The sequence below is a fragment of the Ananas comosus genome, linkage group 15, assembly GCF_001540865.1.
Source record: "Ananas comosus cultivar F153 linkage group 15, ASM154086v1, whole genome shotgun sequence".
NCBI classification, from domain to species: domain Eukaryota; kingdom Viridiplantae; phylum Streptophyta; class Magnoliopsida; order Poales; family Bromeliaceae; genus Ananas; species Ananas comosus.
This window is the reverse complement of record NC_033635.1, coordinates 10,803,879-10,819,890: the sequence shown is the minus strand read 5'-3', so window position 1 is coordinate 10,819,890 and position 16,012 is coordinate 10,803,879. Positions and strand designations below refer to the sequence as shown.

General features: G+C 39.1%; 2 protein-coding genes and 2 long non-coding RNA genes across 11 annotated transcripts; 2 read left to right on the top strand and 2 right to left on the bottom strand.

The window, feature by feature from the left end:
- On the bottom strand, positions 1,675-4,315 carry LOC109721581. Of its 8 annotated transcripts, none has more exons than XM_020249265.1 (5): positions 3,565-4,314; positions 3,251-3,330; positions 3,101-3,141; positions 2,235-2,288; positions 1,675-2,181 (listed from the first exon to the last, which is right to left on the bottom strand). In XM_020249265.1, the coding sequence occupies exons 1-5, from the start codon at positions 3,638-3,640 to the stop codon at positions 2,004-2,006; spliced, it is 429 nt and encodes a 142-aa protein (XP_020104854.1). In that variant the 5' UTR covers positions 3,641-4,314; the 3' UTR covers positions 1,675-2,003. The 8 variants fall into 8 exon arrangements, 6 of the variants coding, with proteins under 6 accessions (XP_020104854.1, XP_020104855.1, XP_020104851.1 ...); XM_020249266.1 differs by having other exon boundaries at positions 2,235-2,276; XM_020249262.1 differs by having other exon boundaries at positions 3,251-4,314.
- Positions 5,799-7,452, bottom strand: LOC109721089 (scarecrow-like protein 4). Its single transcript, XM_020248507.1, has 2 exons — positions 7,436-7,452; positions 5,799-7,305 (listed from the first exon to the last, which is right to left on the bottom strand). The coding sequence occupies exons 1-2, from the start codon at positions 7,450-7,452 to the stop codon at positions 6,102-6,104; spliced, it is 1,221 nt and encodes a 406-aa protein (XP_020104096.1). The 3' UTR covers positions 5,799-6,101.
- On the top strand, positions 7,854-12,548 carry LOC109721743. The gene is made up of 2 exons (XR_002219279.1): positions 7,854-7,895; positions 11,967-12,548. It is a non-coding gene; the product is annotated as an uncharacterized LOC109721743 (long non-coding RNA).
- LOC109721134 lies at positions 13,461-15,300 on the top strand. Its single transcript, XR_002219146.1, has 2 exons — positions 13,461-13,857; positions 14,938-15,300. It is a non-coding gene; the product is annotated as an uncharacterized LOC109721134 (long non-coding RNA).

The window sequence follows — 16,012 nt, the reverse complement described above, 5'->3', positions numbered from 1 at the left end:
ATTTATAAATAAAATATATTTATTCAAATATATTATGCAACAATTTAATATATAATATAATACAAAATAATATATATTTAATTTAATATTTAATACTATAAAATAAATTAATGAATACAAATTATTCTATAATAAATATATTTACAAACAAAATATTATTTTTAGAATATATATACATATACAAATATATATTTTTACATATATTATATGTATCAGTATATATGTATATAAAAAGAAGCAACTTTTTTACAGACAAACAAACAAAAATTTTTGTAAATCATACAGGGTTTAGGGGTTTAGGGTTTTTTGAATTTTAGTATTTAGTTGAAAATTTTTATAATATAATAATAAATTAAAATATTAGAATTTAAAATATTAAAACAACAACAGTACTTGAAGACTTGCTAGTACATTATTATTATTATTATAATTATCTATAATCTAAGGAACAAAAAGCGAACAAATGAGTCACCAGTTCTAATCTCTCACCGTCGCCTACACAAGGGATGCTTCGTCTGTACGCTACCACATAGAAGTAAATAATCTATTTTTAAAGCCAAAAAATACACACATAAATATTCAAATCAGAGCTCGAGCAACATAAATATTACAACCAACTGTAAATATCAGCAGTGACACCAAAACAAATCCATCTAAAAAGCTTTAAAAAAAAAAACCCATAAAATAAAGACGCAAGATTAGAGGGCGCACAAATTAAAGAAATCTAAAAATTATAGCTAGTGACACCAAAAAGAGTGACCAAAAGCCCGAAATATCAGTTTTCCATGCCTACCACCGACTACAAAAAATACTAAAAATTCACTTGGTGCATAATTCTGGCACTCAATTAAACTATCACCACTCGACAAAATTTTCATTTCAAAATCAAATACAAAATTTCGCAATTTATCCCATCTTTACTTTACCCAAACTTATCTTCCTGGCCTAGAAGTGTGTACATCTCCAAACCATACAAATTATCAAACATGTAAAAAACATATATACATATATATATATACTTCCATATGTTCATTCTCAAATACACAATGTTTACGAGAGGATAATTTAAAAAGAGTTAGCCAACCTGCAAAATCCTCACTGACCACTCAATAAATACTAACCTACTCGTGCAGTATAACTTTCACTTGTAATAGCATCATTACACAAAAAAAATCTTACCCTAGCCGTTTGGTTAGAGGTTAATGGATGGAATAGCCCTTTAACCTCCATTTTATACCCAAACACTCTAAAAAATATGTGGGATTAGCTAACTCCACCTAACCTCGCCAAACTCCAACCAAACACTATTTTCTATTCATAATAACCCAATATCTTTCTTATCACACATACTCCGACTAATCATTATTCTTCTTTATCAATCATTATCTTCTTATCCCACCTCCCCATCCAAACACTATTTTTTATTATTTTAGACTAACTCCAACCTCCAACTAAACACAAAAAAACTTTAACCCCACTTTAACCCTGAATTTAATTCTATTTCTGGAATAGCTACTTTTTCCTTAACCCCGAATCAAACGGAGGCTACGAGAACTAAATTAAAAACAACAAAAAGCCAAATGTTCATTTGAAGCTATGTAAAGCTTATGTACACAAAGAATACTGTTCAGAGCACTGCAGACACGAAAAAGCCATTAGTATTATAACAAAATATTTTCATCATATAACACAATATTTACTAACAAAACCAACCATAAGCAAATCTCATAAAGGAAAGTTCCCAAACATCTCCCAACCAAATATACATCAGATAGCAGAGTAAAATGTACAGCAAATACTGGCAAAAAAAACTGCAGATGTACATAAGTTAAAGAGGCCAAGTCTACTCCAATAGAAAAGCAAATTAAAATTAGGCAACTTAAGTAGGTAATTAGTAGGCCACAAGAAGAACAAATCAATGCAGATCACATCACGCTCGCTGAAGACATACTTGCAACAAATAAATCAAACATGAGAAAGAATTCCACCACATATACCTCAATTTAATAATTGGTAGGGGACGGTCGGACGGTAAGGTAAGGCCAAGCATCGAAAAACCAGCTGCAAATAAACGAGGCAGATGTATTAGTCATATCAGCCAGTCTCCATGCATCAGGCAGATCCACCAGGCGTCTTTCTCCATATTGAGAGCTACTTGCAGCACAATGGTTGAGCGGGAGGTGGTCTTTCTCCCTATTGAGAGCTACTTGCAGCACAATTGGTTGAGCGGGAGGAGGTCGCACGTTGGACGCCACTTCTCTCTTTCGCCGTCGATCCTAATGAGGAGGCTGATAAAGCAAAATACAACTATAATACTACTACTAATTTACTACTACATATTTGCCACAAACCTTGCGGTTCCCCATTTGGGACTTCCCCACTTTACAAGGATAAAGAAAAAGGAATCAACACCAACAAATACAAGAAAGAGATGCAACAACATGACGAGGACTAGAGACCAACTGTGACAACAAATTTGAGAAGAACTTGATAGAAATAGTAAAGCCATAATACCAAACTAATTACAGAGAAAACAAATCATTACGGAATAGCGTACGGCAAATGCTGCGTGTGCGTGATTCAACGTGATTCAACTTGTAACATAGCTACAATGTAAAATAGAATAAATTGATAGGTCAGCCTCCTAGTGGTTAGCTAATAGAACATAGACAAATGAACAGCTACACAAAGTTATTGTTACAGCTTGGTTATTTTCTTTTATAATCAACATAACGAAGTCAAAAGGTGTAAAATTTTAGTTCGGTTTAGATTAGGCCCGTTGCAACAGAATTTATTTTTTTTTGGGGGGCAAACTTAGACCTGGCACGCCAAATCACAACCCCAATTCACAAATTAACTATTAAACACATGGTAATTCAACTAAAGTTCACATCGTAAGGAAACTACAGTTTTTGTTGCTCAAGATAATTGCGTTTAAGATATTTGAGCATGCCAAATACAAGCCAAAAGCTTTGAAAAGAAATTAGCAAAACCTAAAGCAAAAGCAGCGTAGTTAGGGCAAATAAGCCGTCGAGGGGCTCATTATGAAAGCATTAATTTGCTCAACACATAAAGAATTAAGTTGGAATTGCTTTTATACCTCAAAGAGGGGGCCGCAGGATTAAGGAAATTTAGCAAAACCTAAATCAAATACAGTATATAAGCAGAGTAAATAAGCCATTGAAGGGTTCACTGTGAAAGCATTAATTTGTTTAACAAAAAAAGAATTAAGTTGGAATTGCTCTTATACCTCACTGATGGGGACGAAGAGGAGCAAGTCGAAGAGGAGCTCGTCAAGGATACCATTGCGTAGTGTTTTTATCCATGTCACTGAAAATAGTAAGCGACGAGGAAGGAGAAGAAGAGTGCGAGAACGCATAAGCAGCAGAAGCCAAAAATGGGGAGAACCCGGGGAACAAAAACACCCCGTGCGATCTCCCTCCCAAAGCACGCAAAAAGAGAAACTTTTTATTAGGGTTTTTGACCTGCCATGCGAGCGCACCCAACATGGCAAAGGCCTACGTAGAACAACAACAAGCATCACCATACCATACCATACCATACCATTCCACAGACGATCACCAAGTGTAGAACCCCCACCACCCCTTTCCATGATTCGATGTGATCGATTCCCCCCCATAACATCTCTTACACGTAGTTTCTTCTTATCACAAGAGACATCAGGTGAGATCTACCAACAACAGGTCATCAGATCGGAACACTCCTCGGCAAAATCTCCAGATCAGGAGCATCGTCGACCTCGATCCGCATAGAACTCGAGAAATGGAACACGAACTCCACCCGATCTCCATGGATCTCCATCTGGGACGTTGACTCCCGCACTGGATCTCAGATCGTCTCCGATTCACCATAGATGTGCACCATCAGAGCAGCTACAACAGATCTGCCAAGGCAAAAACATAGCAGATCTACGAAACAGAAGACGAACAACAAAACCTCCGACGACGACGAGAAAAAAACCCTTTGAATCGTCAGATTACTCGCACAAATAACGCCTCAAAATTTAAAAAAATTCGTTCTAATCATCAAATCGATCATCAGAATAGATCCGAGTTGTGAAATCGTCACAGAGATGAATCAAATTTCAGAGATCTCTCAGCGAAAACAAAAATCGGAAAAAAAAAATGATGGTAACAAAACCTTAAAACCACAAAATCGATCAACGAAGTTCAAAATATAAAACCTATATCGACGATTTATTAAATAAATTCAAGGATGAAAAAAAAAAAAAAAAAAGAAAGGAATCAGAGGCGGCGACAGAGGGGAAACGAATGAAAGCCCTAGAAAAACGTAGGAAGAAAAAAGAGAGGGCGAGCCTATTTATTGAGGGAGGAGACGAGATCGACGGCCACCATAAGTCGGTGCTGTTTCGACGGTCCTGATGCCTACAAGTGTAGCCATATAATTGGCGGTGACAGCTGTAATGGTGGTGGATACAACGTGTCGGCACCGTGCGCCTCGTTGTTATCGACGTGACGTCATTGCTTGCGTCACGGGGATAAAGACTCGTTCCTATCGGGTTGTAGGGTGCGAACGGGTGACGGGGCGTGCGGACACGTTCGACCGTGGATCCACCGTTCGCTTGGAACCGAAGGAAATCATAGCCGTCCACTAATGGACGGTTGAGGCAACGAATCCGGGCCGTCGAATTTCGGACGGTGGTGGGTTAGATGCACCTGAGTTTGGACCGGACCCTTACTGAACCGCACCGGTTCGGCCCATTTACATAGGCCCTATTCGGCCTAATTACTGAGTCGGACCAACTGGGTCGAATTTTCTTATGCGGTCAAGATGTGCTCTTAGGTTTGGGTTGGTGGGCCGCGTTGGCTTTTTTTTAAAAAAATAAAATTATTTAAAAAATAATTATATAAGACCGATGTAACACTTTCACACAAATCGACTTTATTAATATTAAATGTAACAAGCCAACTCATTGGTACTAACAATTAGTTAGGTTCAAACCGGTTATTAGGATTAATTTTTCTGATCCTTACATTCTTAATCGCAATTTTTTTTCTCATATAATGTGGAATTATTAAGGCATCATGTTAGGGCATGTCTGTTTCAATAAAAGTGGAGACCCAAAAAATCAAGAAGCGAGTGGAATTGGCTTCTCAATTCCCCATGCAAATTTACTCTCATTCGCCTGCGGTTTTACAGTAACTCCGGTTCTAAACCGAAACATGAACATGAATTCATGAAAAACTGTTGAATATCTATTCTGCAACATCTGAATCAAGAAAAAGAAAATTTCTATAAGCGTGCGGGATCCAACCGCACGCACTGCTACAAAATACTAAAGCAATCGTAGATTAGAGGAATCAAGCATTTGAAGATCATTATTATTATCAAACATGAAGCCTTGAATGAACTAAGATCACCAGCTCCAGCAAGGGGAGGATTGGTAGATTCATAATGCAAAAAAATCACCACTTATGCACAATGTTTATACTCTAAATTACCAAAATTACCAAACTTACCAATTATGTGTGGCATCATACTCAGATCTATTAATCTAAAAGTGAAAACCGGTCAAACTCAATTTCAAAAAGTGATTGCAAATTTTGGTACATATGGTGGATTTTTGGGGCATGAGTAACTGGGTCTGACCTACTTTTATGGATGAAAATTTTTTCTCGCTTCTTGCCCCAGGTGACTGGTGAATGAAAACAAAGGGTACCAACACACCTGCATCATCTCCGAATAGGGAAATTTTGCTTGTCTCCAACGCCAAAAAGAGAGAGAACGAATCACAGTAAAAAGTAAAAACACAATTCTACAGCTCCAAAAATAAAATAGAAACAACCAAAAAATAAGAGCCCAGCAACTTATAACAAAAGTAACCATTTGTTGCTTTTTTTACAATTAGTAACTACTATACTTTCCAAACACTTCAGTAGAGAATACTAAAAACTTTTCTCTCTCTCCCTCTCTTTCTTTTTTTTCACTAATAAGTAATAACTCGACCCCTAGAGAAAAAAAAAAAAAAAAAAAATTATAATTAATGTAGGGGGGAAACAAAAACTATGATGGTGCACGACAATTAAAGCACGGGGGGTGTGTCGCATAAAAATGTTTTTTCAGCGCCATGCGGAGAGGGTGAGGAGGGGTCGACCGTCCCAGGCGAGCGAGAGGAAACTCGGGGCCGATTCCACGAGCGAGTATTTGGCGCTGTACTCGTAGTTCCAGAGGAGCAGCTTCGCCTGGCTCACGGCGTAGTTGCTGAAGCGCACGGGCTCGAGGCCGCTCCCCTCCATCAGAGCCCTCCATTCCTCCCGCGCCGCCATCCTCTCCGTCCGGTCCTCCCCGTCGCGTGGACCGAGCGCACCGAGTATCTTGCGGCCGAGGAGGAGGCGCTCGACGCGGACCCGGTCCGGGGAGGCCCGGTCCGCGAGGGCCGGTTCGAGGGAGTCGAAGACGGAGGAGTAGTAGGCGAGCGCGGCGGCGAACCGGTCGGCGAACCCCGCCCGGTTGAGGTCGGACTCGTACTCGCCGAGCGTGACGACGCGCGGGGCGAGGGACTTCGCGAGGCGGAGGGCGCGGCGGACCGGGTCGGGCGAGTCGGCGAGGAGGTGGTGGAGGTGGAGCATGAAGTTGACCGCGACCGACTCGTCCGGGTCGACCCGGAGTGAGTCGGGGCCGGGGTCGGCGTCGGAGAGGGTATAAATAGGGGTGGAGATGGGGTGGAACTCGAAGGGGAGGTCGAGGAGTGCGGCGAAGGAGCGGAGGCGGGCGCCGGTGGCGGCGAGGGAGGCGGCGGCGGAGGGGCCGAGGGAGGGGGAGGCGACGCCGGAGATGCGGACGAGGGAGGGTTTCCCGGCGGGGCGCGTGGCCAGGGCCTGGAGCAGCGCCGCCCATTGCACGCCCTGGACGACGCCGATGTCCACGATGTGGATGCGCGGGGACGACGCCGTGGCCTCGAGGATCGCCTGGTTCGCGGTGAGGTGGGCGAATTTGGAGTAGGGGCACGCGTCGTTTAGGGTTTTGTAGCAGAGGGTGAAGTCCTCGGGGGAGAGGAGCGGGGAGGCGGAGGAGGGGGAGGGGGAGGGGGAGCGGGAGAGGCGGCGGGAGAGGGCCTCGGCGAAGTAGAAGGCGACGCGCTCCGTCGGGGTCGCCGAGCTCGGAGGCGGAGCCGGGATCGCGGCAGCGATGTGCGCGCCGGTCGGGGTTCGGGTCGGCGTGCGGGCGCAGTCGAGGAGGATCGAGAGGAGCGGGGAGGGAGGGGACGGAGGACGGATCGGGGGCCGATTTGAGGCTCCGGAGGGCACGGCGGCGCGTCCGGGGCTGAGCGGGCGCTCGAAGGAGAGGGGCGGGATCAGGGGGCGAGGAGGATCGGGAAGAGGGAGGAGGTCGAGATCGGAGGCGTCGGGAAGAGGGGAGGGAGATCGGAGCTGTCCGTCGGCGGGGGAGTCGCCGATCAGTGCTCTCCATCCACTGTCGAGTCGAAGTCGCCGGCGACTTGCCGAGGCGGGGCTGGCGGCGCGGAGGCGGGTGCAGGCGAGAGGATCCGAGTGGGGAGGGAACACCTCAGGCGTTGCCGTCGCGCGGGCGAACGGGGTCAGGGAAGTGCCCCCGGCGCCTCGTGCTAGGACGAAGGAGTTGAGTGGTAGTAATGGTAGGTGGTGGTGTGGTCGAAGGCTTAGGTTTTGGCTTCGCCCCCGCCTCCGCCGCGAAGGGCCACGGCGGACGCAGAGAAGTGGGAGAAAGGGATCCTGCGCGGTCGGCGCGGCGGCGCCGGTCGGAGGGTGGGGTGCGCGACTGCTGGCTGTGCTGTGCTGCTGTTGCTGTTGCTGCTGCTGCTGCTGCTGCTGCTGCCTTTGCTGGAATCACTTGCTGGGCGATTCGCCATGTGAGATTACCACTATCTCGCACATGTACGCCATTTTCTCCTCTTCTCACCTTCTCTCTCGCCTTATATCCCAATCTCACAGCTATATATCTTTATATATCTCCTTATAGTAGTAGTCTATTCTCCTATTACTGCCTCGCTGAGCGCTATGCAGGTAGTTTTGAGGTACGATCAGCTGTGTGATGAAGGAGAGAAGAGGAGGAAGAAGATGAACTGGGAAGTAACGGGTTAAGAGTAGGAGAGCGAGTAAACAGTGATGGGTGGACACGTGTTTGGAGAAGCGGGGGAGAAGAGAGAGTCGAAGAGAGAGAGAGGAGACGAGAAGAGAGGGCGAAGGGTCGAGCGTTGGGGGAAGGAGCCAGTATAAAAGAAGAGGGGGAGAAGAGAAACGAGACAGGGAATTGATTTGGAAAAATCAATCACAACTAATATAATAATATATATAATAATTAGCAATTAAACTTATAATTAACACCCGGGGAGCAAAAAATATACGGAAGTGGGGCCCACACGAAGCACGCAGCCCGAGGGCGCGAAAGGCTATTTGGCAATTGTTGTGAGAAAAAATAACGATACAAAATTATCAGGGCCGAGGGAGAAAAAGCATTAACGATGGGAATTGTCGCTCTGAACCCGAAGGCATTGTGGGACCGGTCAGTTGCCCTAAAAACTCTCTTCTAATAATGAATATATATACAATATATATAATTTATATTATATCACCACGAGGGGAAGGGGTGAGCGTGTGGGGGAGGAGCCGTTATAAAAGAAGAGGGGAGAGAAAACGAGACGGGATTTGATTTGGAAAAATAATTCACAATAATAATAATAATAAATAATATATTAGCAATTAACTTAATAATTAACACCCGGGAGCAAAAATATACGGAAGTGGGGCCCACGACGAGCACGCAGCCCGAGCGGGCGAAAGCTATTTGGCAATTTCGGAGAAAATAACACGATACAAATTATCAAGGGCGAGGGGAAAAAAAGCATTAACGATGGAGTGTTGTCGGCCTGAACCGAGGCATTGTGGACCGGGTCTGCCTAAAAACTCTTTCGAATAATAATAGGAAAATATATATATATATATATATAGATATATAATATATTTAATATATAGTAGAGTTGAGCTATGATACTTTTACAAGTATCATCATCATGGTGTTATTAGGTTTTAAGCCATTAGATCTACTTTTTGATTATTAATAGCTCTTGGATTAAACACTATTCCACCTACCACCACCTACCACCACCTACCACCATCATCTCAACCTCATATCTTTCCATCCAAGAACTAAAAATACATAAGTATCACCCCCATGATATTTTTACAAGTATTCTAGCCCTACTCTACACGCGCGCGCGCAGTTGAAATACTGCGTTATCTAAAATAGCATAATTAATTTCTATCCATTGTAAACTAAAATCAAATACAATCAAATATTATAAATAATAATAGTTATATTTAAATATATTTATTTAATTATTATATTAAGAATTCGTCTGTAGTGTTATTAATAGTACCAAGTATTTGATTCTATTAAGTTATTTGCCAACCATTTTCAGTCTTAAACTATATTATTCTCTCAACCATCTATTAAATTTTAGGAGATTACTATTATTTTAAACACGAATTTCTTCATTGAGAGGCCAAAAATCTAATAATATAAATAACTTGGTACTATCATTAGTATTCTAGTCTAGTTTGTTATATTAATTGCATTATTAATTTGCAAAACTTCACAATATAAGATATCAACTTTTATTTTTTAAAAAAATTAAGATTTTGATTAAATTTTCTTAAGTAAAATTTCTACATATTATAATGTAAGAGGGAATGGTGAAATATTGGTCACCCCTTGTTTGTTTGGCAATAAAAAAAAATAAAAATTTGAAAGCAATTTGAGATTAATAAATATATATATTTATTAAACTAGATCAACGTGTCGGCTGAGTTTAATTACGACTTAAAATTTATTCGGATAAAAAATTAGTTGGTAAATAATAATTTATTTGGTATGAAATTTTTTTTTTATTATTGAAAACTAGGATTTTGATTCTACTGGTTAAAAGGGTCAAAAAATCTTAAAACTTGAATCTAATATATAATACTAGAGATTGGATTGCCTTTTTTATTTATCAATTATTATAAGTAATATAAAAATTTAAAAGATACATATTAAATAAGATATTTATTTGAAGAGAGTCTCGATCTAGTAAAATCAACTCTACTTTGAGGAGAAATATTACTGTTACACTAATAAAAATGGATGTATATCATATATCTCTTAATCCAAAAATTTTAAATATTTTATAAAATTTAATAAAATATAGGTAAAATATTGGTCTTAAATTTACGAGGGATAAAGTCACAGCGTTCCTCCACTTTAAAATCTTCGCTTATTAAAAAGTGAAAGGCTGGTTCATTAAAGACGTGGTGCGCCAAATCCACGCAACAGTTCCCACCAAAATGAGGGGCGAAGTTTCTTCAGCGTACATGACGTGCACGAGGACACAAACACCGGCGCTCGAGTACGGCGCCACCTGTCAGAGAGTCACAACCGTGACATGCACCGGTTACACTCGAGTCGTCCTTTCTCTTCTGCCCCTTCTCGCTCCCGCACAGGCTCCGGTGCTGGTTAACAATTGTGCGGGGATCGAGGCATCGTAGATGCGGGAGGAGTGCATCGGGCCGTGCGCCGTGCATGACGTGTATTGCCCGAACCCCACCCAGGTGGTCCCCACCAGAGGGGACACCACCCACCATTTGACCCCGACACGTGGGTTTCCCCGACCCCGCCCAGACCTTTTATTATTATTATTATTATTATTATTATTATTATTAAGATAAAAATAAAAATATACGGAGAAACCCACTCAACTATACCTCATCTGAAATGGACTATATTAATTCTTTTTTGTAATATTTTAATAAAACTAAAAGCGTAAGCCCGATCGATCGACTACGTTTTTTTTTTTTTTTTTTATAAAGTCCAATAATTTATAGAGAATAAAATTAAATTTAGTAACTTTTTATAGCGTTGGCTTATTAGGAGTCATTCATTTTAGAACAAGAACATAATTAATCTACTTAACTGTTTAGAGTAGCAACCGTCCAAAATATTATAATTTGATTAAAAAATTTATCTTAATTATATTTTATATATATAATTATTTCAAATCTTAGAAACGTTATATTTCTTTTTTTTTAAGTCGTGACGTTTTCGTAAAGCTCAAACACGCTTACAAGTATCAAACGATATAAGACTCATCTCGCTAGTTTTAGTCAATCTTGTGAGTTGCAGTGCTCTACTCACAACGAACTTACAAGTATTAGACGATGCAAGACTCAATTCGCTAGATTTAGCCGATCTTGTGGAAAGTTGTGCTCCACCACAACAATCTTACGAGAAAATGTGTGAGGCTTGTTTCGCTAACTTTAGCCGACCTTATAAATAGTTATGCTTCACCCACAATAATTTCACAAGCATTAATTAGTTTTAACAGACCTTGTAGGAAGTTGTGCTTTATCTATAACGATCTCACAACACCAGATAATATGAGTCTCGCCTTGCTAGTCTTTATTGACCTTATGGGAAGTTGTCCTCCATCTGTAATAATCGTTATCTAAAAATTTACGCTTTTTGCGCTACATGCTACATGACCCATTAGCCCGAGAGCAGCGCTCTTCTTATTGTATGACCTCAGTCACAACGATTGTTAGTCCGAAAGTTGCCCTCTCATCACTGTTTGACTCTAGTTTAATCAGACTCATCTTAGACTTTTAATAATTTTGCGAAGAGTTGCGTTTCACCTGCAACGAAGCAGGTAGCGTGCTATCTATCTCTTAAAAAAAAAAAAAATTCACCGCAAGCAGCGAACACCATTTTCCGAAGAGCCCCACGTGTGGGGGTGTTGCAGCTGAAAAATTCTAGAATGCAATGGGTATATTAGTGACGTGGCGTAACAAACCAATCAAATTAATCTTTTTAAAAATATATGTTCCATCATGATTGTAAAAAAATATTTTTATTGTACTTTTATTTGAAAAGAAGGAATGTTGTTTGCTTGTTATTGATAACGTGGTGCAAAGTGTGGCAGTGTAGAATTCCTCGTTGCAGCTCCACGCCACGTGTCCCAAACGGCGCTCCACCTATTTTTTAACCTGATGACGTCACTCGTGTGAACGCCATCGGGACGAGAGAAGAGCGGTGGGGCCCAATGGGAGACGGCCGCATAAAAGAAAGCGTGCGTACGCAGACCAACGTGGGAGATGGGCGGCGGATTCTCTCTCTCCCGCACGGGATATCTCCTGCGGTTATCCGTAGGGAAGGCGTTTCACGCTGTTGGTGGGTGGAGGCACCGAATGGACGGACGAGATCGGTTGTGACGTCAAAATTACCACCGAGCAGTGATGGCTTCGGATGTTACTAGCTCAGGTGCGTTGAGTAGCTGACACGTGGAGCCCGTAATGTGGGGCCCACTGTCCGGCTTAACAGTCACGGCTAAGGACCGCTACACTATAGAATTTTCCCAAAAACATACGGAGAAACCTAACATTTATTTATTCTTTTTTAGATAATTTATATATTTTTGTCCCTCAAAATATGCAAGCCTAAATACTTTGCTTCTTAAATATTTAAACTATAATTTATACTAATTTTTTATTTAATAATTTTAAATTATTGTAATAAAATTTTATAAATTTATTTATCCTTTAAGTCCTTAGTAGTGATTGGACAATATAATAATTGGTGGTGCAATAATAATTATGATATGGTATTACCCTCACATTAGTTAACTAAATTAATTTGTAAGGTAATTGCTACAATTTAGACACTTAAAATAAAAAACTACCATAAATAAAAATTTGATGATAACACATGCTTATACAGTTATAGTTGGGGGACCAAAAGTGTAATTTGTCTTCTTTTCTTTTTAAAAATACGATTCAATTCATAAAATACTATTATTATTATTTATATGTCATCATAAAAATATAAAACTAAGTAATTTTTGTCAAATAATTTTTTTTTTTAAGAGATAGATAGCACGCTACGCGCTTCGTTTATTTCATTTAGAAATAAATTTAGCTGGTAGTGTGAATCAATTAGAATTCGAACTTAGGATCTCGGATACCAACCATCAAACTCTTTGCTACTTGCTCTAGAGATGGTCGGTATAAATTATTATTTTATTAATAAGTATTTACGACTTTTTTTCATCGACTTTTATTCATCTATAGAAAATAAAATTTAATTAAAAGGAGCAATTACTTATATATTCCCGAAATGTTTCCGATTTTCCAATTTACACCTCTTAGAAGCCTAATATTGAAAATACCCCTTCTACGTTCCAAACTATTTCTAATATATCCATAGAGTTAAAATCTGTTAAGTAACTCTGTTATCTCTGTAAAATTATTATTTTGCCCTTTCAAATGTACCTTTCCACCATCACCATCCTTTCTTATTTGTCCTTAAATTAAGGACAAAATTGGTATTTTAATTTTTTTTAACTGTGGTAGATATTTAACTCACGTTTAATCCTGGTTAACTTAACAGGAGATAACTGCGGGGGTATTTTGCAATAACGGTGGTATTTTAGAAAGAAAAAAAAAGTAGGGATAAATCGGATATTTCGGAACGTATGAGGGATATATAGGCAATTATCCCTAATTAAAAACTAGTACTTTAATTTAATAAGTTGAAGAGCTTATTTCAAAAATGTCCTGTAGTCTCGGGGGATCATTTTTTTTACGAAGAAACTTAAGGCGGGGCTCTTTTTGGACGGCCCAAGTAGGGCCCACTTTTCGGGGCCCACACAGCGCGATAGTGACCGCCAATATGGACGTGATCGGACGGCAGAGATGAGGTGGGCCCGACCGAAAGGGACGGCTCAGGCCAGCCCCCGCGTGTCCAAAGCCGCACAGGGGCCCCGCGCGAAACTTGCAAGCGGTGGCAACTGAGTTAACTCGCGAATCGGTGCGTGTTCCGTTCTCCTTTTCCTAATAAATTAATATTCTGGCTAAATTGCTATAACCCCCCTAAAGATACCACTGGTTCGCATTCAACCCTCCTCAGCATCATAAAATGTAAATAAGAGTACCCTAAATTACATCTTCCTAAAATATTGTCAAACTATTTTTATCACACCACAAAAATTATTGATATTAGAAATTAAATTCTCAAAAAAATTCTAGCGTCAAACAAAATAAAATTGATGGACAACAGCACATAAATCTATACTATATATAAAAGTACGAATTTCCAAATTTCGATCTGTCGATAAACCTATTTTAAAAAATATAAAAATAAAAACCGGTGGGAATAAATATGTAAAGAAGTAAACATTTAATGAATCATAATTTTATTAAAAAATTTTATATTATTCAATATCTTTTCTTTTTACAGTAAATATGTAGGATGGATTATCTCTGTTAATTCTATCTACTAATATTTAGGATATCTATTTTAAAATATTCTTCGCACCCATCTCAAACTAGAAGTATCAAATTAATTCACATTTAATTTAAATTTAAAAATTTAATTTGATCCACTTTAATTAAAATTTGTTAATTTTTAATTCAATTATTTAAACTCAAACTTTATATAACTATATAATTAGTATCGGCATTAATAATTATATAAATTTGAGTTATAAAATATAGCAGTTATTTTCTACTAAAATATAACAGATGAATTTGTTTTTTAAAATTTTAAATTTTTTTATTGATCATATATTATAGAATTTATGTTAATTTAATATAATTATTAAAATAATTGTTATATATTTTTGCGCGTACGTTGAACTAGTGGATAAAAAAAAAATGCTGTATAATTTTATCATCGGTTATTAATATTTTTGTTTGAAAACACCTTTATGATGTGTGCGTAGAAGCGAGGAGCTTCTAGTAAATAATAATTAGCAAAATGTCGTCGTGTAGTGGGGCATGATTAAACACCACGGTCCATGTACTTATCTCAGTGGTGGGCTCCCACGTAAATAACCCCAATGTCTCTTTCTCTCTCTCTCTCTCTCTTATTTTCCCTTTTCTTTTGTAGTGTCCCTCTCTTTCTCAGGGAGGTGTAGTTCACATGGTTGTGCTCAACCGGATTGGGCAAAGCCAATAGAGGAAGTCACTTTCTACATGAAACCGAAAGATAGGGTTTCTCTCTCTCCTTACTCAAACTCTTTTTTAAGTGTGTGTTTTATTCTACAAGAAAAGAAATATTTTTTTTAAAAAAGAGGGTGAGATATATATGCAAAGGTTTTCAAGTCAATTTTTATTTACTCGCTTTGAGCACATCACTTTCATATCGGCGATGCAAGTGAGAGATCACTGATCTCGACAATGCGTCGAAGTTTGGCCATTTCAGTAAGTCTATTTAAAATGCGAACGAATGAATAAAGTAAGGCTTCCCCTATTTTGTCTCGCTCTCTTTACACAGCTCAGGTTTTTAGTGTTTTTAATCTACAAGAAAAGAAATGAGAAAAGAGGGTGAGGCATATATATGCAAAGGTTTCGAGGTCAATTTTGATTACTCGCTTTGAGTACATTTCTTTCACATTGGGGATGCAAGTGAAAGATCGTTATTTGGTGTTGCACTACAAAAGTACCGTTTCAGTAAATCTATTTGAAATGTAAATGAACAAAATAAAGCTTCTGCTATTTCATCACTCTCTTTCTCTCTACACGACTCTTTTCTATTATATTTAATATACATGAAAAGAAATTGAAAAAGAAAAGAGGGTAAAATATGTTTGAAACAGTTTTCAGGTCAATTTTGATTACCTGCTTTGGGTACATTCCTTTCACATCAGCAATACAAGGGAAAGGTCATTGATCTCGACAATACATCGAAAATTTTACCTATTAATATCTTCGGTTGCAGTGCTAAGAGTATGATTTTAGTAAATTTATTTGAAATAAAAATAAATAAATAAAACTTCTGCCATGTCTAAAAAACTATCAATTTTTTATTTTTTAAAAATTAGAAATATAAAATATCTATGTTTTCAACTCAAATAGTTCGAACATCAATTATTAAATTCTTAGCGAACGGGGTTAGACATCGTGAGTGGCTGGTACTATAACTCTTGAATTATACAGCCCAAAAAGCATTTCATAAGCTGGCA

Bases quoted from the DNA above. Each gene is read 5' to 3' on its own strand.
- LOC109721581 (XM_020249262.1), bottom strand. From the start codon at position 3,640: ATGGGGGGGAATCGATCACATCGAATCATGGAAAGGGGTGGTGGGGGT. The intron at 2,289-3,100 runs GTATAAAAGCAA...TTGCTTTATCAG, and splicing joins CCTGCGGCCCCCTCTTTGAG to CCTCCTCATTAGGATCGACG. The intron at 2,182-2,234 runs CCTCCCGCTCAA...GGAGAAAGACCA, and splicing joins TGGCGTCCAACGTGCGACCT to CCTCCCGCTCAACCATTGTG.